The sequence below is a fragment of the Serinus canaria genome, chromosome 3 (genome assembly GCF_022539315.1).
Source record: "Serinus canaria isolate serCan28SL12 chromosome 3, serCan2020, whole genome shotgun sequence".
NCBI lineage: Eukaryota > Metazoa > Chordata > Aves > Passeriformes > Fringillidae > Serinus > Serinus canaria.
Window position 1 is genome coordinate 68,370,335 of NC_066316.1, and position 21,813 is coordinate 68,392,147.

General features: G+C 43.0%; 2 protein-coding genes across 3 annotated transcripts in view; both read left to right on the plus strand.

Annotated features, from left to right (window-relative positions):
• AK9 (adenylate kinase 9) overlaps positions 1-1,151 on the plus strand; it is a 61,572-nt gene extending 60,421 nt beyond the window's left edge. The window contains exon 36 of the mRNA XM_030236008.2: positions 861-1,151. Within this exon, the coding sequence (XP_030091868.2) occupies positions 861-1,063 (203 nt within the window). The 3' untranslated portion in view covers positions 1,064-1,151. The remainder of the gene's footprint in view (positions 1-860) is intronic.
• A 554-nt stretch (positions 1,152-1,705) lies between these two features.
• ZBTB24 (zinc finger and BTB domain containing 24) lies at positions 1,706-20,272 on the plus strand. Of its 2 annotated transcripts, XM_030236012.2 has the most exons (10): positions 1,706-1,775; positions 4,444-5,437; positions 5,842-6,009; positions 7,228-7,311; positions 8,024-8,107; positions 10,350-10,431; positions 11,310-14,954; positions 16,486-16,905; positions 18,456-18,710; positions 20,020-20,272. In XM_030236012.2, the coding sequence occupies exons 2-7, from the start codon at positions 4,471-4,473 to the stop codon at positions 12,121-12,123; spliced, it is 2,199 nt and encodes a 732-aa protein (XP_030091872.2). In that variant the 5' UTR covers positions 1,706-1,775; positions 4,444-4,470; the 3' UTR covers positions 12,124-14,954; positions 16,486-16,905; positions 18,456-18,710; positions 20,020-20,272. The 2 variants fall into 2 exon arrangements, with proteins under 2 accessions (XP_030091872.2, XP_030091874.2); XM_030236014.2 differs by lacking the exons at positions 10,350-10,431; positions 11,310-14,954; positions 16,486-16,905; positions 18,456-18,710; positions 20,020-20,272 and having other exon boundaries at positions 7,945-8,103.
• The last annotated feature ends 1,541 nt before the right edge of the window (positions 20,273-21,813 follow it).

Genomic DNA, 21,813 nt, shown 5'->3' on the forward strand with positions numbered 1-21,813 from the left:
TTCAACAGCTCTTCCCAGTTTTGTATCATCTGTGACCTCACTTAGTATCCCTTCCAGTCCTGCATCCAAGTCATTTATGAAGATGTTGAAGAGCATAGGGCTGAGGATGGAGCCCTGTGGGAAACCCATCAGTGACAGGTCACCAATCCGATGTCACTCCATTCCCTATAACCCTTTGTGGCTGACTGGTGAGCCAGTTGCTCACCCCATGGCATGATATGTTTATCCAGCTGTGTGCCTGACATTTTGTCCAGAAGGATACTGTGAAAGAAAGCATTTAAAGCTTTACTGGAATGAAAAAAGATTACGTCCACTGGTGTCCCTTGGTCAACGAGGTGATTACCTTGTCATACAAGGAAGTCAGGTTTGATAAGCAGGACTTTTCTCTCATGAAGCCATGTTGGTCACAGTCCTGCTTATCAAACCTGAGTTCCTTGTATGACAAGGTAGCCCACCTTATAGGCAAAGCATTTAGGTCATAGAACACCTGTGCCAAGGACACAGTGACCCAATGTGAGCCAGACCAGACCTGGGCTATCCCCAGGATGTGCCACTTTGGGTTGTGTGGCACACTACCCAAATTTGTCACTGCCTGGAGTTTCACCAGTATCTCACAGTCTGAGAAATGAGAAGTTGACAGCAACTGGGCATGTTTGTTGTGTCTTCTTTTAGAAAAGCCTGATCCTTTTGATTGTCATGAGTATTGGGATTCAGGAAGTTTCTGAAATACCAGACTTGATCTTTTTGGCTTGGCACCAACAGTCAAGGTGTTTATCTGTACCACTGGTCCCTTTGAAAACTTCTTAATGTAATTCCACAAAGTTTATAGGAGACACTAACATGCTGCTTAATTCTTGCAGCACACAACCCCCGGAGCTCAGAGCCAGTGCGGCAGATGTACAGGAAGAGGCTGTTGCAGTTCGTGGAGCACTGCCAACTCATCCCCTACCTGGGGACTGCCATGACAGGCCCGTATAAGGAACCAGGAGATCGGCCCCGTGGCTTTGATGACAGACTTCAGACTTTTTTTTCCCTGAAAGGCACCCGCCCCACTTTTGTTTGAACCCTGTATTTCCACTGATTAACACATGGAGGGTTGCCATCAGGCACCAGCATGGCTGCAACATGGCCTGCGAACATCACATGTTCTTGGGCCAGTTTTTTAACCGTGAAATCTTATAAATAAAATCTTTTGTCTGAAGTTGAGAGATCTCAAACTATTAGAGAGCTTCCAAAGCAAGGCTATGACAATAGTGAAGGCCCTTGAAGGGAAGCCATATGATGAGCAGCTGAGGTCACTTGGTCTGTTCAGCCTGGAGGAGACTGAGGGGACACTTCATTGCAGTCTTCAACTCCCTTGTGAGTGGAAGAGGAGGGGTAGACACTGATCTCTTCTCTGTGGTGCCCAGTCACAGGACGCGAGGGAATGGCCTGAAGTTGTGCCAGGGGAGGATTAGTTTAAATATTAGAAAAATGTTTTTCACCCAGAGGGTGGTTGGGCACTGGAACAGGCTCCCCATGGAAGGAGTCACAGCATCAAGCCTGACAGAGTTCGAGAGAAGCATTTAGCCACGCTCTCTGGTACACGGTGTGGTTTTGGGGGCTGTCCTGGGCAGGGCCGGGAGCTGGAACCGGAGGATCCGAGCGAGCCCCTTGGGACCCGGGCTGCTCTGCGATTCCGTGCCCAAGTCCCGCCTGTGTTGCGCTCGTTGCGGCAGCGCAGGCGCGGTGCCAGCCCCGGCCCGGAAGTGCAGCGGCGGCGGCGGCGGCGAGCGGTGAGTGCCGGGCAGGGCGGGCGGCAGCCGGGCTGGGTGCTCCGGGCCCGCGGGGTAGCGCCCGCTCCCTGCTCCTGCCCCACGAGGGACCAGCGGCCTTCCCTTGAGGGGCGGCCCGAAGGGCTCACACGGTGCGGGGGGGGCGGCGACCCGCACGGTGCCCTTGGCCGTGCCGAGGCCCAGCCCCGGGCCGTGCGCTGCCCCCGGGGTGACCTCCCGGGAGCTCCTGAGTCCTTCCACGGCTGGACCGGAGTGTGTATCCGAACGCACTGCCGGCAGCGTGGGGCCTTCTGCCGGAGTACAGCCTCACTCTGTGATGGTGAGGGGGTTTTAGAGAAGTGGCGTGGTTTGGATTTTGCAGTCAAAATACTAATGCTGTCACCTCCTGGTTAAATATCGAAGTCTTTCATGCGATCAGGATTCACAAAACACCCACTACCTTGTCTGGAACACGTGTGGATGTTAGGGGATGCCTGCAGGTAGAGTTGGCAGCAGCCATCCAGGAATTGTTATATTGCACGATAAAGTAGGTTGGGTCACACCTGCAGCTGTGCTTTAAGCTGCTCCAGCAACAAACATAAGGCTCACGTGCTTCGGAAATTAAAGCTCAAGATAAAACAATTTGACTCTGCCGTGAAATATTTAGTAGCTGATTAGGGCTAAAGAATCCCCTTTTCACCATCTCAGTAGCATTTAGGTATCATCTGTAGGTAGTGTCTGCTGTTTCATGGAGCATTTGTTTAGGTCATTGAAACTGTTGCACTAACTAAATCCGAATATCTAAATTTATATGTGTTTAATGTGATACTTATATTATCTTTGGTTTAGCTGAGCTTTGTAAATAGGACATCTTGGTCATATATCTTCCATAATGTTTGGTGGATTCTTTTGAAATTGATGGATTTTTTATTATTAATTTTTGCAAATTTACTATTGAAGAAGCCTAGCAAGTCAAACTGATCACTAATAGATACCTTAATGAGCCCTATATTAGACAGAACACTTCAAAACACTGCTGTTTCTGTGTTTGTATTGCCTACCTTCTTAGGCTGAGGCTTAGTAAAGTTAAAAGTGTTGCAGTGTTAAAAAAGTGAAAGTGCTAAAAAAGAGAAATTTTCAGAAGTATAGATTGAGGGTAAAAGAGGTCATGAAGTCCTTCTATATTGATACCAGTGAAGTTTTATCACAAAATCACTAGGTTGGAAGAGACCTTTAAGATCATCTAGTCTAACCCATGCCCTAACGCCTCAAATAAACCATGGCATCATTTATTACAGGATTTCTTAGCTTCTCCCTGAGTAAACTGCACTGATCAAACTGAAGTTGACCTTTTTCTTTCCAGTGTGGTGGGTTGGTGCTGGCTGGACACCAGTGCCCAGCAGAGCTGCTCCATCACTCCGCTCCTCAGGGGAATGGGGAACAAAGGATATAATAGAAGCTCATGGGTTCAGATGAGAGCAGAGAGAGATCACTCAGTTTCCAGCACAGGCAAAACAGACTTGACTTGAGGAAATTACTTTATTGTCAATGAGATCACTGTCAGATAATGAGAAATAAACCCAAATCTTTAAACCACTCACCCCACCTCTCCTTTCTTTCCAGGCTCAGCTTTAGTCCCAGTTTTCTCTACCTCCTCCCACCACCAGTGCAGGGGGATGGAGAATGGGGTCTGCAGTCGCTTCATCGCGCATTATCTCTGATTCTCCTTTAACTCCTCACACTCTTCACCTGCTCCAGTGTGGGGTCTCTCCCACAGGAGACAGTCCTTCTTTCATGAACTATTTTAGCCTGAGTCCTCCACAGGTGCACTCCTTCAGGAACAGTCTGCTTCAGCCTGGGTTCTCCATGGGGTCACAAGTCCTGCCAGCAAATCCATTTCAGTGTGGGCTCCTCTCTCCATGAGGCCATGGAGAGAGGTTCTGCCAGGAGCCTGCTCCAGCACAGGCTTCCCACAGCCTCTTTCAGGCATCATCCTGCTCTGGTGTGGGCTCCTCCAGGGGCTGCAGGTGGATTTGTGCTCCACCATGGACCTCCATGGGCTGCAGGGGCACAGCTGCCTCCCCATGGTCTGCACTAGAGGCTGTGGGGGAATCTCTGCTCTGGCACCAGGAGCACCTCCTCCCCCTCCTTCTCCACTGACCTTGGTGTCTGCAGGGCTGCTGTTCCCACATATTCTTGCTCCTCTCTCCAGCTGCAGTTGTGCATGTTTCTTTCCCCCCTATTAAATCTTTTATCCCAGAGGTGATACCACCATCATCTGATGGGCTTAGCCTTGGCCAGCAGTGGGTCCATCTTGGAGCCAGCTGGTTTTGGCTCTGTAAGACATTTGGGAAGCTTCTGACAGCTTCTCGCAGAAGCCACCCCTGTAACTGCCCCTCTATCAAAGCTTTGCCATGCAAAGCCAGTGCAGTACTCAGGAGCTGTGACCAAGGAATTGTTTCTGTCTGACTGTTTTAGTTTCAGAAGCTAGGGTAGCAATTTTTTTTTAGATAATACAGGGTTCACAGTACACCAGAGATAAAAAAAATGATAGGCAGTCATTCTGATCTGAAAAACTATCTGTAGCCGTTTCACAGGATTTTAAAATATGGATATAACAAATGATACTTGGGACTCATAATGCCAGCTGTTAAAATAATTCTTTACTAAAGCTATTCTGTTTTTCTAGGCACCTCTTGTAATATTCTTAATTAAAATGGCAAAAACAACTGATCCTTCTGAGAAACTGATCATCCACTCCAAAGCTCACAAAGATACCATTCTAGCTAATTTTGAGGAACAAAGGAAAAAGGATTTTCTTTGTGACATTACTCTGATAGTTGAGAATGTGCAATTCAGAGCCCATAAAGCTTTGCTGGCTGCCAGCAGTGAATACTTCTCAATGATGTTTGTAAATGAGGGTGAAATAGGGCAGTCAATTTACATGTTGGAGGGAATGGTTGCAGACACCTTTGGAGTTCTGCTAGAATTTATTTACACTGGTTGCCTCTGTGCCAGTGAGAAAAGCACAGAACAAATCCTGGCTACTGCACAGCTGCTGAAAGTGACTGACTTGGTATGGGCCTGTACAGACTACCTGGAAAGCCGCAGCCCAGGTAGTGCATTTCCAGCTCCAGCTGAAAGTGTAGTCTCTGTTGTTGCAAGTGACAGGAGAAATGATGATCCACCAAAGCGAAAACGGGGGCGACCAAGGAAAATCAAGATTGTCCAAGAAGAAGAAGAAGAATCAGTAGCAAATTCTGTTAAAGATGGGCAGCTGAGAGAGAACAACTCCATGCAAAATGAGCAAAATTATATGAAAAAAGATACTGAAGTAGAAGAAACAGTTGCCAGTGAACAGGCTTCAGTGAGGAAAGATGGAGAAGAAACAGAACCTGCTTGTGGCTCAGAGGCTGCTGTTGATCTTTCAGCTGAGAAAGATGAAAACTACGATCCCAAATCTGAAGGAATACAGAGCACTCAGAGCCGTTACAGCAAACGTAGGATAATGAGATCAATCAAACTGAAAGATTATAAAGTTCTTGGGGATGACGATGAGAAAGGACTGGCAAAGAGAACTGATGGAAAAAGAAAGCGTGTGGGTTCTGAAGCTCGCTGTAAAGACTGTGGCAAAGTATTTAAGTACAATCACTTCTTGGCTATTCACCAACGAAGCCATACAGGTAGGCCTTCACAGACTGCTGCTTTTGGGTTAGGTTAAGGAATGTGCCAAATGCAAGTGACTCTTGAACTGTTGGTTGTTGACTACAGCAAGAATATCCAAAATAGCGTGCTGGTCCAAATTACAGTATGTTCTGTGTTTGCTGTTTTATTCTTGTCAGCAGATCTCAGAACCTTTATGTCTCAGCTAGATTTCAGTGTAATTAATCATTTCATAGTTTAAGCACTTAGTTATATGGCAATAGCTAAAAGATTATTTTATTCCTATGTGAAGCTTGCATCTTTACCACAAATTGAGACTAATTTTGTCAGTAGATACAACATTGCAGTGCATCTCACTATCAGCTTAGAATGTCTAGTGAGAAATTATGCATCTATGCCTAAAAATGTCATCTTTTGCTTTCAGGGGAGCGCCCTTTTAAATGCAGTGAGTGTGGCAAAGGCTTTTCCCAGAAGCATTCTCTTCAAGTCCATGAGCGGATGCACACTGGGGAACGGCCATACACGTGCACTATTTGCAATAAGGCTCTGACAACAAAGCATTCTCTTCTGGAGCACATGAGCCTACATTCAGGTAAACACTTCAAGGCAAATGTAGCTCTCTGCTGCAAGAATTTGCCTTTCTGAGAAAAGGTACTTCTGATTCATCCTGTGTGTGCAGGTGTTACATTCCACTAAGGGAAACTGCGAGGAGTTTTTTAAAAATGGATAGTTAGGAACAAAATAATGTCAAACAGGACAAACTTTGTATCTGAGAACCTTTTATTGGTAAAGAAAAAACAAAATGAAAAGAAGTTATCTTTTCATATCTTTCAAAAGAGGTTATCTACTAAAGAGAGCTAGAAAAGACAGAGCAAGAGGAAGAAAAATGGGAAAGGGATGGGATGAAAGAGAGGGGAGACAGAGAGAAAAAGAGGGCTTTACTACCAGAGGTTGGGGTGTGCCATCGAGGTGGGGGATGTGCACGCAGCCTGCCTGGGCACGGCTCCTGTGGTGACATGAAGCCAGACACAAGGTGAGGGGTGCTCGGGCAGGAGGTCCAGAGCCCTGGACCAGAACCCTGTACATGGTTGTGGTGAGGATCACAGCAGTGGGTTGGCTTGAAGGTGAGCAGGGTTGGACGCAGAGACACTGGGACAAAGCAGGCAGGGCATTGGTCAGGGACCCCAGGAGGCAGGATAGATGCAAGGGCAAGCAAGAGCCACTGAGGGCAGGAGAGCCAAAAGGCAGACTGGGGCCAGAGCAAAAAGCATAAGACTCAAAAAACCCTGACTCAAAACCAAGTTGCAAAAAGCCCCTCCAATCACCAAGCCGCAAAAGCACAGTCTCAAAAAAGCCCCAAGCCAAAAGCCCAAATCAAAAAGCAAGTTCAAAAAGCCCTGGGGCTTGTGACACAGCCCTGGCTCCCCCCGAAGTCCACCTGCTGACAGGAGACCATTGGCCCAGTCCAATGTCCCAGTGCAGTCCATTGGCAGAGACCTTTTGCCATCTGACTGGAGAGTGTCTCTGGGGTACAGTGTCTTTGGTGTTCCCCTCCTGACTGCCTGTCCCATGCCAGACATGAACTGGTTGCCAGGAAAAGTCTCCCCAGAGGCAAGGCTTTTCTCCATCCTTTCCCAGGTGCCTCCTGGATATGGGACATGTGCAACCCCTCTCCCATGTGCCTCTGACAACCATTGTTGAGGCAAATCAAAACTGAATTGGCTCCTCACAGCTGACTTTTGTATTTTTTTTATTTCCTTACACTTGCTTTGGATGTGGCTTACATTTTAATAAGTGATTTTCTCTATAGGGCAGAAGGCTTTCACCTGCGATCAGTGTGGGAAATACTTCAGCCAAAAGAGACAGCTCAAGAGCCACTATCGACTACACACAGGTATAGCAAGTTTGGGTTGAAGACCTGGCTTACAGTCCATGCTGATTTGTTCTCCTTAAGATTGACTCAGGCTGAAAGTTCTTCCTCAGTGATGTATTTAGTCTCTGCTACCTTGATGTGTCCTGTGTTGGTTAGATGTAACAGTAAATAGGGTGGAAAAGACATAATGGTGTATAGTAAATGCAATGTGTAGGAAAGTGTTTAGTTGAGAAGGGCTCTTATGATGATTAAAAATTAGTTACACTGTATTTGACATACAACTTGATTATTTTAGCCCTGCTGTCCATGCTATATAGAAGCTGCAAATTGTATAAACAATTGTATCTGCTGCCTGGTGTGCAAATTGCATTATAGTTGCCCACTACTTTGGACTAGTAAAGGCATATAAGCTTTAGGAAGTGTTCTTCTCACTTCTGGAATGGGATGGAGCTACATGCAGAGGAAGTGGTGGAGAAAATCAGGATTTACAAAGCTTCAAGTGAAAGTGGTTTTGGGCAGGAGCAGGTGTCAGTCCCCTCTTTTCCTGTGGTAATGCTAAATTGAGAAATAGGAGTGTGACAATTAAGATAGGGAGGAGGCAGTGAATCACCTTTTGTTTTATCTCTATATTATAGCAAAGTGGTTATTTTACAGGAAAGTGCTTTAACACAGATCACTGAAGAGATACAGGGGATCACTTATGCACTGACACTTTTTTTGTTATTGCGACAAGGCCGTTCACTGCCGGAATGTAACCAGTGTCGTCGCAAATTCATGGATGCAGCTCAGCTAAAGAAACATCTAAGAACACATACAGGTAATGTTGTACCTTGGGTTTTGTGGGGTTTGTGGTTGTTTTTTTCCTGAAGTTACATGGACAAAAAGATGTTAAGCAAATTACACTTGTCTCTGTGGCATGAGCTTCTGCTCTACTTGTACATAATGATGCCTGTGTTGCTAATGAAGAGATTTGATATCAAGAATGCAGGAGCACAAAAAAGCTTGTGTTACAGCAGCACAGAAGCAGTGCCTATTACAGGAAAAAGGGTTTTTTCCCCAGTTTTTTAAAACCTGATGCAGAAAATGCCAGTTAGCTTTCCAGTGATAGAATCCTGGACTGAGAATTCAGTTTGTTGGGAGAGTTCTATCCAGCATATATCGGGCTTGTAGTGAGCTGACAAGCAACAGAAAGTGTGTATCCTAAATGAGTTGGACACCTCTGTCTGTGAGGGATGGGTGTTTATGAAAAGTGCTGTGACCAGGAAAAAAATTATTTCCATTTAGCTTTTACTGTGCCATGATAAACCAGATGTTGAGAGGAGATGGGCTGGGAGGGATTATTTAATGCAAGTGCGTCAGAGGATGTTTTGAGAGATTTAGAGGGCAGGCTGGTAATGAATCACTGGATAACAGAGATAAAAATGTTGATCTATCTTCTCATAATAACAAGGCATAAACTTCATAAAATACTTCCCTTTGAAGAGTAAGTTCATAAGGTGATATGTGAATAATTTTGTCTTTTAAAGTAACTAGAAACAGTAGCAATTGTTTCCTCACAAAATCAAATTATTCTGAAGTGTGTTGCTTGCAGCTGTAATACATAACTCATTCTCAAGCATACTTTATCTCATTCATTTCCTTCTCTTTTCTAAGTGAAAAAGATTTAAATTTTCTGGGATATGCTGAGGTCAAAACTTGTGCTTCTGGGAGCTTTTGGTTATCCAGAATAGTGCTAGCATGTCATACTTACATAATTTTGTATTGAGAACTCAAGTGTTGACACATGCAAGAGTTTTGTATCTGAAGCGGATACAGCTCGCTAAATGTAGTGGGAAATGAGTTTGGGGTGGGAAATGAGAAGAGGAAGCTTACTAGCTAGGTAAGTTGCAGAAATATATGAGCTAGCCTGATTTTTAGCAGAAACTGGCTTGCAATATATTTCGCTACTAGAAGAGACAGGCAAGATACTAGTATTAATTATGTAGAAATAATAATTCATCTGTCCCATCCCAAAAGCAACGTAAAACTCCAAGGCATTTGGGGGACAAGTATTAACATAGATACAACTGTTCTCCTTTGGCAGCAGTTTGGTAACACTGTGTCATAGTAATACTGTCTACTTGGGAAGTTACTCCTGTTTTCAGTAGCAATCTGGGACTGGGTGACCAGAGGTCCCTTCTGACAAATGTTTCTTGTTCTCTCATCCTTTATCCATGCCCTCCAAAGCCACATGAATGCTGGTAAGCATTGCAGTTCTATGCTAAATGGGAAGCTTCCTTGGAAACTGGCTGCTGCCCAATCCCTGGGTTTGGTGTGCTTTGATGGTGTGAATTACCATAGTGGTGATCTGGATTCTCGTGTCTGGTGTCTTAAAGAACCTCAGTGCTACAAGGATTTGTTACAGTGTGAATTAGGATTTGCTGTGGTTGGGTAGTATCTGTTTCTTGTGAACCTTCTTAGAATTTAATTTGGCCTCTCTGCTTCTACTCAATTATACATCAGAATTCCAAATGCACTAAAAAAACCCCCAACAAATAAACAAATCCCCAAACAAACTCACATTTTGTTTAACTCACGATAATTTAATTTTTTTCTAACTGGTGTTAGAATATCATAGGCCTAGTGTGATGGTGCCTTATAGAGTTAAGATAATGGATTCATTTTCCAGCTTTGGAAGTTTGGGCTTACTCACCTGGATGGTGCTGCATGTGAATGTGGCATTAATGCCAGGGTTCAGGGACAGCCTTTTTCAAAGTGTTTCTGTTCCATGCGGAACACCCACATCTGTGCCATAGGTACAGCTTTTTGTTGCTTTGGGGGCTTGGATTACCTAATTCTTCATCTTCAAAGGGGAGAAATGCTAGAGGTGTACATTTAAAATGTTATACCCTCATTTTGACTACTGAGTTCACTCAGATTTGGATATCTGCTGAACCATGGCAGAAGCATGAGGAGCCATCAGTGCACACTTCCTACTGTGTATGGTAAAATACAAAATGTTTTTAATGAATTGATGAAAAGTGCTATTTCAAAAGGGAAGTCACATTTCTTTTTGATAGGTGAGAAGCCCTTCACTTGTGAGATTTGTGGCAAATCATTTACAGCTAAAAGTTCACTTCAGACTCACATTAGAATTCACAGGTAAAGTATGTCTTATTTTCATTACATTCTTTTAAAATGTAACTTCTAGTCTTATAACTAGAAGTAGTGCTTGTTTAACTATAGAACGGTCAGGACTTTGCATTTTGAATGATTGTTACAAATGTAACATTTTTGCTTAATCTATGTAAGGAAAAAATGGTAGTGGAAAGTACTGAAGTCCTAAATACTCATGTGCCAAGATATTGTAAGAGTCTTCTTTGGTGTTTTGTGTCTGCTCACTGACAGTGTACTTACTGCTATATTATTTTTGTGAAAACTTTACTGTAGGTTTTGTTTGAGAGCAGAACAGTAGCCATGGTGTATCAAGGTTATTGGAGCATTGCCTTGTTGCCCTGTGAGCTATCCTGTCTCTTTAACAGCATTAGTTGTCCTTTACCCCTGTCAGTGCAGTGTATTGCATAAAGACATGTTAGATTTTAAATCACTGGAGAACTGTTGTCTAAGAAAACATTTCCAGTAAAATTTCTTGTCCTTTTGACACAGGCAGCAGGTTAGAATTTGGACACTTCTTTTTGTTTTTAAGCCCACACTGTTAATAAGTGTTCTTAAAATCGTCAGTGCTTAGAATTGTGCAAAGCTGTTGCATTCTTGTCAAGGTCTAGCAGCATGGAGCTTGTACCTCTGTTTTTATGAGAGAAAGGAAGTTATCTCTGTAGCTCTGGAGTATATAACAGTTTGTGAAGTCAAGTAGATATAATCAGGAGATCAGATAGAGGATGTTTTTAACACTACCCTTTAAGTACTTACAATTTAGAAAAACAATGTAATCATTTAAGTATTTTATTACAGAATAAGTTTCAGAAAGTAGCATTGTCAAAGTGAGTATTTTAATGAGATCAAGTTCTTTCCTTTTGCAGAGGAGAAAAGCCATATTCTTGTGATATATGTGGAAAATCCTTCTCTGATTCGAGTGCTAAGAGAAGACATTGTATCTTACACACAGGCAAAAAGCCTTTTGCCTGCCCAGAATGTAGTTTGCAGTTTGCTCGTCTGGACAACCTGAAGTCTCATTTGAAAATTCACAGCAAGGAAAAGCAGTTGCAGGAAGGCAGCGCCGCCCCGAGCACCAACACTCATCCGGAAGAAGTGAGAAACATTCTCCAGCTGCAGCAGTACCAACTTGCCACCTCGGGAGGGCAGGAAATTCAGCTGCTGGTTACGGATGCAGTACACAACATCAACTTCATGCCCAGCCACAATCAAGGCATCAGTATTGTGACTGCAGAAAATGCCCCCAGCATGACCACAGACCAGGCTGCGAACCTGGCGCTCCTGGCTCAGCCACCTCAGCAGCTGCAAAACTTGTTGCTTTCAGCTCAGCAGGAGCAAGCAGAACAAATTCAAAGTATCAATGTGATTGCAAACCAAATAGAGGCTGCCCAACCTGAACAAATGCATGTCATCACTCTTTCTAAGGAAGCGCTAGAACATCTCCATGCTCATCAAGGACAAAATGAACAAATCCACTTGGCAGGATCTTCACATCCAGCTCAGCACGTGCAGCTGGCTCAGGAATCAAGTCAGCAGTCTCACTCTAGCCACGATACGGTTCCTTCCCATCAAGTCAGTGAAGAACAGAATCAAAGTGTACTTGTTTCTGAATCCCGTCAGCAGCCTCTGTCAGTAAATGAATCATCTCATGAGCATCCTATCCAGGGACAGGCTTTCTGAAATGCTTGTTTGTCAGCAGAGGGCTAGGCCAGAGAATGCTTCTCATCCCAGCAGGGATTACACATGTCACACATGGTTTTTTTGCAACATAAACTACCCAAAGATGCGTTTCTTGGTGATTTTGGATGAGTAACTCAATTTCCTTAACCATATTTATTTAAGACTACTTTTTTTTTCCTAGATTGATATTTCTTTACCATCCTTAGTCCTCACAAGTATCTCACAAGCAATTAATGTGGGGTTTTGTGCCTCATACACATCTCTGCCTCCTGAGGAGATATTTAGCCCTTATTTGCATTTCTGAGTGACTCTCCAGAGAAGTTCACCTGGCTGGTAGGAGAACAATGTTTAGGACATCTGCGGATCACAAAGTACCACTCCTCTGACAAACTAAATGTCATACCTGAGCTACTGTCAAGCTTAAGACAACCAGTACTTTTTGCAAAGCTAACACCATATTTCTTATGTTTAATGAGCTTTCTCTCTGCAGGTTAATGTATAATTCTCTATGTAATTATTCCCTGAAGTGCATTATGAGTTACTGACTACCAAATTCATTTGGTTTGGGTTGAAACTGTTTGCAGCCTTTAACTAGCCCTGAATCTTCCCTCCTGTTTACTGCGTGCTCCTCAGAAACATTTACATCTTGCTCCTCAGAAACATTTAAGCCATTGCACTTGAATAGTGGCAATGAGATGTGATGGTTACACTGGAGAACTGAAACCCCACAGATTCTGCTCTGTTAGTTCTGCCACTCACTCTCTGTGTGACTGTGGGCAAGGCAGTTGACCTCTGTGCCTTATTTCATCATCTAGTACGTGGGGATAGTGTTCACACACTCTGCCAAGCACTTTGAAGAGCTCTTGATGTTGAAAGCACTGTCTCTTGAAGTGCAAAACCCTCATCCTGACAGAATTCTGATTAAGCTTAGGAGCCACTGTATATTTAAAGTGTTATTTTTTGTACTTTTGCGAGAAGAACATAATCTTACTTTAATATATGTTAAGACTGGTAATTGTTTATGTGAGGATTCAAACAATGAAGAGCATCACTTCAGAGCTTAACAAGTTACATAAACGGGGCATATCACTTAAAGTTGTACAGCTATTTTTGTTGACTAAATTAGATGTGTACAGATTGTTTTCAATGACTGACTGCTAACAAAAAAGATTTAACATCATAATAAAATGCCTTGCCAAAATACATGCTTTCTGTTTTCAGGTTTGACTACTGGTAACACCTTTGCACTGGAGTGTTAAAATCCAGATAAAATGCCACTGGTACTTAAAAGAACATGCTTAATTGTCACTTCAGCTTTAAAATGTCATACTTGTGATTTACATGGATGTTTTATGTTACAACAAACAAAATATTCTAAAAGACATGGTGAATTTAAAAGCAAAATTATCTACATTTTTTTTATAAAATCTTTTGTTCCAAGTCCAGACTGCTTGGCCTGCTCCTGACTGCATGCTGCAGAAGTTTGGCTTAGTATCTCCATGTCATCAAAGTACTGGATCACTTTTATATAAATGGATCATAAGGGTAGACAGTGGGAATAAATCAATGCAAAGGTGTTTAGGCTTTTCACCTTTCCTCTCAGAATGAAAAAATAAAATTGGCATCCATTCTGCCACCAAAGTGAGCCAGCATATTCTGCAGTTCTGCCTGAGAAGCCTGAAGTCTAGGTGTTGTAAGAGCAGATAAATAAATAAAGTAAAGCCTGTTACTTAAGACAATCTTGCTGGTTAATTGTATAAGCTTACAGTAAATATTCTGGCAGTTTAATCCCAAAACTTCTGCTTTTACCTAAAACATTGTACAGTGCAGCCAGACTACTATCTGATCATAAGTTTACAGGAACCTGCACAGAATTCATTGTCTGTCGTATATTTATGAATCCTGAAATGCTTAAAAACCAGTTACAAGCTAAATTCTGAGGCTACCAGTGAAGGAACTGTTCAATACTTTTGTTCTTCTTTGAACTTTGTTTTGTTCATTATGCAGTTATCCTTGCAGGGTTCAGTTCCAGGCTGCAGTTAAACACGGGACACTTCCACATACTGATTTCTCAATGCTTTCCCTGAAACTAAAAAACCTGAAGTTTGGTGTTTGGAAATCTGTTTTGCTTTTCTGCAGATTACCAGTGAAGAAACAAGCTGCTGTGAATAGCAGGGCAATGACTAATCTTGCACCCTGCATTGCTTAAGCTGTCACCACATATTGTAGCTTGCACTTAAGAAACTGGCGTAGTTTCTCATATCAACAAATGTTGCTTTTTGGACACCATTTGCTTTCTTACTAGTGAATGCATTTCTGTTAAAAGACGAAAATTAATCCTTTTTCTGTGTGTGAATTTTTAAGGCTTCAGCTGAAATCTAGGATTGCTTTGAATTAGAAAGGAAACCACTTCAGCTTTGTTTTTCAGTCCAGCTGCCACTAATAACAATTTAGGAAAAAAATGCATCCCTTAGAAACTATGTTTCAGAACAGCTCTCTTCCTCCTCAGCCAGTAAACACCTTAACTTCTCTTTTTCTCACATACACTAATCCTAACAAATCCGTCTCGCTGCTTCTATGTTAAAATGAGATTAAGGTTTTAGACATAAATGCAGGGCAGTAAGAGGACTACAGAAAGATCTGGGTTTGTAAGCATTTAACACCATTGTGTGTTACCTCTGCTCAATTTGTAAGTTACCCAGTGTGGTTAAACTGTAATAGGATCTCACTTTTTTTCTTTTTTTTTTCCAAATGCAAGTTTATCAGACTTTGGCTTTTTCTGAAGATTTTAGTTGGTTCTCCACGTGCAAGTTGAAACAAATCCCCGAGAGGTAAAGCAAACACACTCTAGAGCCTGCATTTGCCCATTGTGTGTGTAATTCTCCTGCTTGGCTTTCCAGTCCAATATCTTGGGTTTTGATAAATGAATATCAGAGTATTTATTTCGTATGGGCTGTAAAAGCAAATTACCCTACCAATAGGAAAAGAAAGCGCTACTAGGGATTGTACAGCAATTTCCTCTTAGCATCTAAGAGGAAAAGGAGAGGACTCTACCTCATCACAAACTCATTCCAACTGAATGCCTATTCACAGGTTAAAATTAAGGATATTGAGCCTGGCATTGATCTTGGCAAGTTGTTGAGGAAAGAGTTATGCTTGCATTTCTTTGTGAAAGACTCAGTGTTGTAGCTGGTTAGTCATCATGGTGAAGGTCATGGTTGGTGTTTGCTGATACCTATCCTGGTGTGCTTGGATGTGGGGTTTTTCAGTCTTTTCCCACTTTACCTTAACTGTGGAAGCTAGTATGGGATTCATTCCTAATCACCAACCCTGTGCTTGTGTGAGCACAGCAGCTGGGTACGTTTCCTGTCTCCCCATGTCTTCCAACCCTGCAGCAGACTGTGTCCCTGCCAGTATCCTATGTAAGTATGGTTATCCCAGAGAAGCTGAGTCTGAGCTGGGAGTGCCTGGGAGGAGGCTGGTTTGCACAGCAGGCGTGCCCCAGCATGCGGGAGCAGCCAAGGCTCCTTCCTGGGTATGCTTATCTTCACATGGGCAGAAGTCCATCCGTTCAGGCCCAATCCTTCTGCACTGCAGGTTCTTGCTATAAGCAGAGAAGGAAGAAGTAATGCCTACTCTCCAGAGCTATGATTTCAGGACCTCTTTTACTTAGTCATTAGAGATTAATTAAAGGATCTGCTTCTTGCAGAGTTGCTGTCCCATGAGCTAAAGTAGTTCTCTATGTTCTATCCCTTTTTAGATCCTCTGTAAAACACGGTGAACAATAAATGGTTTTCCACAGCAGAAGGACTACTGATCATATCTGTCCCAAGCAATTCTTCCAAATAGAAAAAGCCATCCAGGCATATTCTCAGCATCTCACTGTAGTACACTTACTGGTCATTTCTGGCTAATATTTTAATCCTACCTAATTGAAAGTATCTTTGGAATAGCAGGAAACAGACTTTTGCTTTAGTTAGCAAACTTCCTACCCTGTCCTGCAAATTTTTCTGACATGAGGAAGAATTTTCCTGTGTGAGTAACTAAATGTACTGCAACACACTGTCCAGAGAAGTTGTTGAGTCTCCCTCACTGGAGGGAGAACTGCCTGGACACAATCCTGTGCTCTGGGATGACCCTGCTAGAGTAGGGAGGTTGCACCAGATGACCACTGTGGCCCCTTCCAGCCTGACCCATTCTGTGATTTGGTGATTTTACTTGCCCTTCACCAAGATGTCTCTTGGTGACCCCTAGCAGTTCTGCTTTAGTACCATCAGGTAGGGGTCTCTCTCAAATACATGCATGTGTGCATATGTATAATTTTTTAAATTAATTTTGTCTGCTTTCTCTTCTGTTTCTCAGTTATTTTCAGATGCTATTTTGGACTGGAAGGAACTGAAACAGCTGCAGCTGCACCGGGTGGAGAAGTTTGGACCAAGAAAACTCTCTAAGAATCACACAGAAGCAAAACTCTTGGGTCTTGTGTCAGGGTATGTGTGCATTCTTCAAAGGACTTCAAGTTTCCAAGAGCGTTGCTGCACAACCTTTGAAAGGCTTTCAGGATCATTGTTTAAAAGGTGCTGCACATCCTCGTGTGCTTTCCATATTTTCCTTTGTGGTAATTGTTTTCCTCTCTGAGCTGAATGCAGCACAACATATCTGCCACAGCTGGCAAGCAGAACAGCACCCGCTAATTCATATCTATTGCCATCCACAGAACATTTATCCTCATCTGAGTACCACAAACAGGCCTGCAGAACAATATCATGTTGTCATAAAGAGGTAATAAATAGAGTCTCAAATTAATATTAGTCACCCAGTTCAGGATTTTAATATATGTCATTTTCATAATTGGCAACCTGTTGAATAGAATTTAATGCACCTGAATCGCCAAGTGATGAGGAAAGATGTGGAGAAATAAAAAGCAGAGTAGATCGAGACAACAAGTAATTGGTGGTTCTTGGCATTCTCTTTTTATAAAAGAAACCCAACATAAATTTTCAGGAAAATAGTCCTGTTACGCTTGTTAGGCTAATCATTGCTTTTCTTTTTGACTTTGACTGCCAGGTGACTATTACATTTATAGTTAATTCCCTTTCTTGCCCACAATGACAGTAAGAATGTCGAGAAATTACCAGTTTAAAAAAAAGTAATTTTTTTCAAAGAAAAAGGATTAATGGGAGCCAGTCCTATGTATGTGTAGAATTAAATTTCAATAACAGAATTTCTGTGTAAATTCAAGTACGTTGACAAAATGAAGACATCAATCTGAGGATTTTTAAAAAATTATATATAGTGGATTGCTCTGGGTTTAATCCTTAAACCTTGTGGTGCAAAAACGAGAAAAGAGATGTTTCAAAAAGCCCAATAAACTTCAGTTGTATTAATCTGTATCAAGCTAAAAATATGGATGTAGGGAAAAATAGACATCCAAGACAGTATTTTCTGAAGCTGATTTTATATTTGACTCTGGGTACGCTGCTTCTGTTCTGGGCTTTACATAAGGCTGCTATAGACTTTTTTTGGCTACAGCAAAAGCCATATGGTCTGGCTACCAAAAATAGATTCTGCTTAGCTTACAGCCTACAGAGGCTCCAGCAGCTGTGCTGCCGACCTTTGAGAGGAGGAAGAAAGGGCTTTCCTTTGCATCACTCAGTCACAGCCCACAAAACATCCCTGTATTTGCATATGCTGCTTGCAGTTACCTACTGTCACACCTCAGCTCATCTGCTGCCACCCAGGACCTGGCTGTGAATTAAAGCTGCCATTTTAACATGTCTCCTTGTCCAAACTGTTTTGTCTGCCTCGTTTTTCTGCATTTTTTCAGCAGGAGAACATCATCATGAAATTATAATACCTTATGCATGGATCTTTCAGGCAAGGGAGCAGCTGTAGTAGCTAAACATTGAGAATCTGATCTTCTTCACAGTCTCTGATATTGTGAGGATACAGCTCTTCAAATTCAGCACTCCTGCAAATCCCAACAAAATTCTTAAAAATGCATTGCCCTAATGAATCACTGTTGGAAATTACCACTGAGCCAGACCAGAGAGACTTCAGTACTACCTGGAGGAAGTCCATCTGCAACCTGTGATTTCTTTCTCAGTCTGGGTTTTTTATAGACACTGTAATTCAGCAACATTTAGCTCAGAGGCATTTTGGTTTTCACTGTGTGATTATATAAAAATGTATCACTTTCTAAAGCCAGTGGGATATACAGTTGGAGGAGAAGTGCACATTGTTATGAAAATGAGAAGTCATTTGGTTTGGGTTTTTTTAATTTAACATAGGTTTGTTCTGCATGTAAATCACAACTGTCTCATCTGCAACAGGACTCTGACGCGTGAAAGTTCACGGTGCTCAGAGATGGAAAGTGACCTGACCCCGCTGTGCTGACAGAAGCCCAAGCTGAACCTGCAGCTGTCCCACAAAGCAGCTTTTGCACATGCTGCATGAGCCAGAAGAGAGCAAAGCTGCCGCGGTGGCACAAAGCTTTGCTGTGGGAGCCGGACCCCTCTGGAACGGCTCCGTGCACGCGCTGCCGGCGGGAATGATGTCTCAGCAGTGCCCAGAAAATACAGCTGTGGGTAGGAGTTTCTGCGTCAAAAGGAGGCACGCACTTTACACAGGGTGTAATTAAGCTGTAAATCTCATTGCCACAGAAATTTGTGGATGCCAGACTTTCACATTTCCCTGAAAAGCAAGGAAATTCAAATGGAAAAGAGCTGCCAGGGGGAATTAAACACAGAGATACCAGGAAATCCTTGAGCAGAGGCTCACTGGAGGCTGGGAGTGGAGTGGGGAAGCAGTTCTCTCATGTTTCCTTTTACTTACCACTTTTTGCTGGGCAATTGCTATTAGCAAGAGTCTCTTCATCCTTGAAGTGTTACTGACAGCATCCATCAAGAGCTCTGGAAAGAGCTGGCTTCAGTCCTCTGCTCTGCCATATGCTTTCTGTGTAATCTGGTTTTCCTTCCTTGAGGGGAAAGCAGAAATTGGAGCATTTTCTAACCTCCCACAGAGTTGAAAACTGCTTGCATTAGGCTTGGGAAGTGCTTAGAAATGCAAGGTAGTGTGTGGGCTGGTGTCTGGTGTTGCCATGGAACTGGGCCCTGTTGACAAACTCAGACTCATGGTGGCCAGACTGCCACGGGCCCATGGTGGATGCCTATGGCAGTGATGGTGGTGGGGCTGCTCCAGCACCTGGTTTTCTATGTGACCAAGTTTATGGCAGGGGTGACCCCTTGGGCTTCAGCCCCAGCACAAGTTTGGAAGCCACAAGGAGTGTGTGGGCTTGAAGCAAATGAATAATATCTATGTAGTTCATAAAAGCAATCTAATATTAAGTTTGCTACTGTAGAGGACTAATGATAACTGGGCAACATCTAAACAATGTAACAAAACCAGACTTATTTAAAAAATGAAAAAGATCAGTTTTCCTTAGTGCCTCATTCAGCTGAACAGGAATTTCACTCTTATCAATTCTCCTTTCTTAGACAAGTTAGTGGCCTAAACTTAGCATAAAATCACAGGTGCATTTTCACCCTACTTTCTTCTAACCTGACTCCCTCTGACAGATGTCCTTTGGGGCACTGCTTCCATGGCTCAGCGCTGCCACTGCCATAGATCTCCCAACAGGAGATGCTGGACCTTTTCAGAGCAGCAGCAATTAAACACACTGCAGTATAATTAATAGACTGTCTTCTGGAATGGAAGCAGGGCTCTGCCCAAAGGTCTGTCAAAATTTCAGTAGTGAAACAGAGATGGAAGTGGTTGTTCCCCCAGGCTGATGGGCAGCCCACATCTCTGACCCCAGCTGAGCTGCTCACTGACAACCCTGTGACAAATGCCTGTGATAACCATGGTCTCTGATGATTACTTTTATCTACCCTGCAGATACCATAACTGGAAAGGGAGATGAAGGAGAGTGAGTCTATGGTCCTACTTTTGAAGATACGTCTCCCCAGCTATCTGACTGTGCAAACGGTGAATTTCCACAAAAATCAAGTTGTTGATCTGATCTTATTCACATAACAACCTGGGAACTGCTTTTCATCTCCCTAAAGCAAAAAGGTTTCATTTTCAGTCAGTATTATAATCTGCTTGTATTAGCAAGATTGCTTTAGTGAAAACGCTTTTTGATCTGTAACCTTGTCTCTGTCCTCTTATGTTCCCTGCCTGAGGCTCAGCTCCACCAGCCCCTGTCCTTGCCTAAATGACAGCTGATGGTCACCCACTGCCTACTTCAAACTTCAAATACTCACCTTAGTGGACAGGACCCTAGAAATGCAGAAGCAGATAAGCTACAGATCTCCAGGCACACCTACCACCTGTTTAAATGCCTTTAAAGGAACTGAAGTACGTCAGCTTTAGATTTCCTGGACCTCAGGCAGCTTCTCAGGCTTGGGCAAGCATTAGGCATTGCTGCCAGCAGCCTCAACTCTTTGGGTGGAAGGGGAGTTCTGAATCTCATATAAAACCCTGAAAGTAGAGGAATTACAAACATGACCTAAATTTATCAGAAAATGTTCCCTCATACTGGCATAAAGTAATAAAATGCAAATAAAAAAAAAGAACATTCTAACTTCTGATATTTAAGAAGAACAACCCATATAATTGACATAGGCATTTGGGATTTTCTGTTTAGATTAAATGCTACCCATTAAGACACTTTACGACAGTTAAAGCACTTTTGAAAATTATTTATGTTCCCTTATATAAAAGCTTTCCCATTGGCAATGGTGCAAACCATTTGAGCAGGCTGGGCAGCAGCCAGTGCTGAGATCAGAAATGCTAAGTGCAGCTGAAAAGTTTCCTTCCCAAGATGCTGAAGAGTCTGCCTGTGAGGAGAATCTGCTCTCACCTCAAGGTCCCAGGTTGGAAGGAGCAAAATGTAGTAGCACTGGCAAGCAGGAAAGCTGCTGGAGGTAGAAGCCTGGTGTGTGGGATTTAAGGCACTAAATGCTATGAACTACCTGGAGTGGAAAGAAAAAGGCAAAAGTCACTTCTTTGATGCTGGAGTTCCCAGAACAGGAGCACGTCCAGGCTCCCAGGGCCTACGTATCTCTGAGAACATAACATAAGCTGGTATTGGAAAAAACCAGGACTGGCTGTTGAATTGTTTCCAAGGTGGATGTCACCAAGGACTTAAAGTTTTACAAGTTCTCTTTTCCAGCAATGTTATCCAAAGTATTTGTGCTAGAGCCCATCTTGCACCTTTTGCACCTTTTGTTTGGGTAGAAATTGTCATTTTTTATGACCCATAGATTTACTTGATTTACACATCAGTTAGAAACAAGTTTGCATGTACCCAGGCACCTCTGCACATGGAGCTGTGGTAGCTGACATGCACTGATTTACTCCAGCTCCATCATCCTCCCCCAGCAGAGCTTGTGTTTTCCCTGTGCTACTCAGGAAAGAAGCTGCCATGTCATGAGGGAAAAACTGCTTCAGTAATTTTAAGGTGGATTTCATTTGGAATCGGTCAGCCTTGAAGGTGTCCCTGCAAGAGTTTTGTTACCCATATTGTACATAGTCCATGTGTTGATGCATTAAAGGAGGAGATTGCAACTTCTTGTTCTCCCCCTCTTTAATTAAAAGTTGCTTTCCACCCTTAAGAAAGGTGTTCCCTTGGGCATGCCTTTCTATTTTTTTAGAATAGATACTTCCCACAATCCTACTTTACCCAGA

What these genes read in the sequence shown, in the direction of transcription:
- ZBTB24 (XM_030236012.2), top strand. Translation starts at nt 4,471, where the DNA reads ATGGCAAAAACAACTGATCCTTCTGAGAAACTGATCATCCACTCCAAA. An exon ending in TCACCAACGAAGCCATACAG is followed by an intron (nt 5,438 to 5,841) that starts GTAGGCCTTCAC and finishes TTTTGCTTTCAG; the next exon opens with GGGAGCGCCCTTTTAAATGC. An exon ending in ACATCTAAGAACACATACAG is followed by an intron (nt 8,108 to 10,349) that starts GTAATGTTGTAC and finishes TCTTTTTGATAG; the next exon opens with GTGAGAAGCCCTTCACTTGT.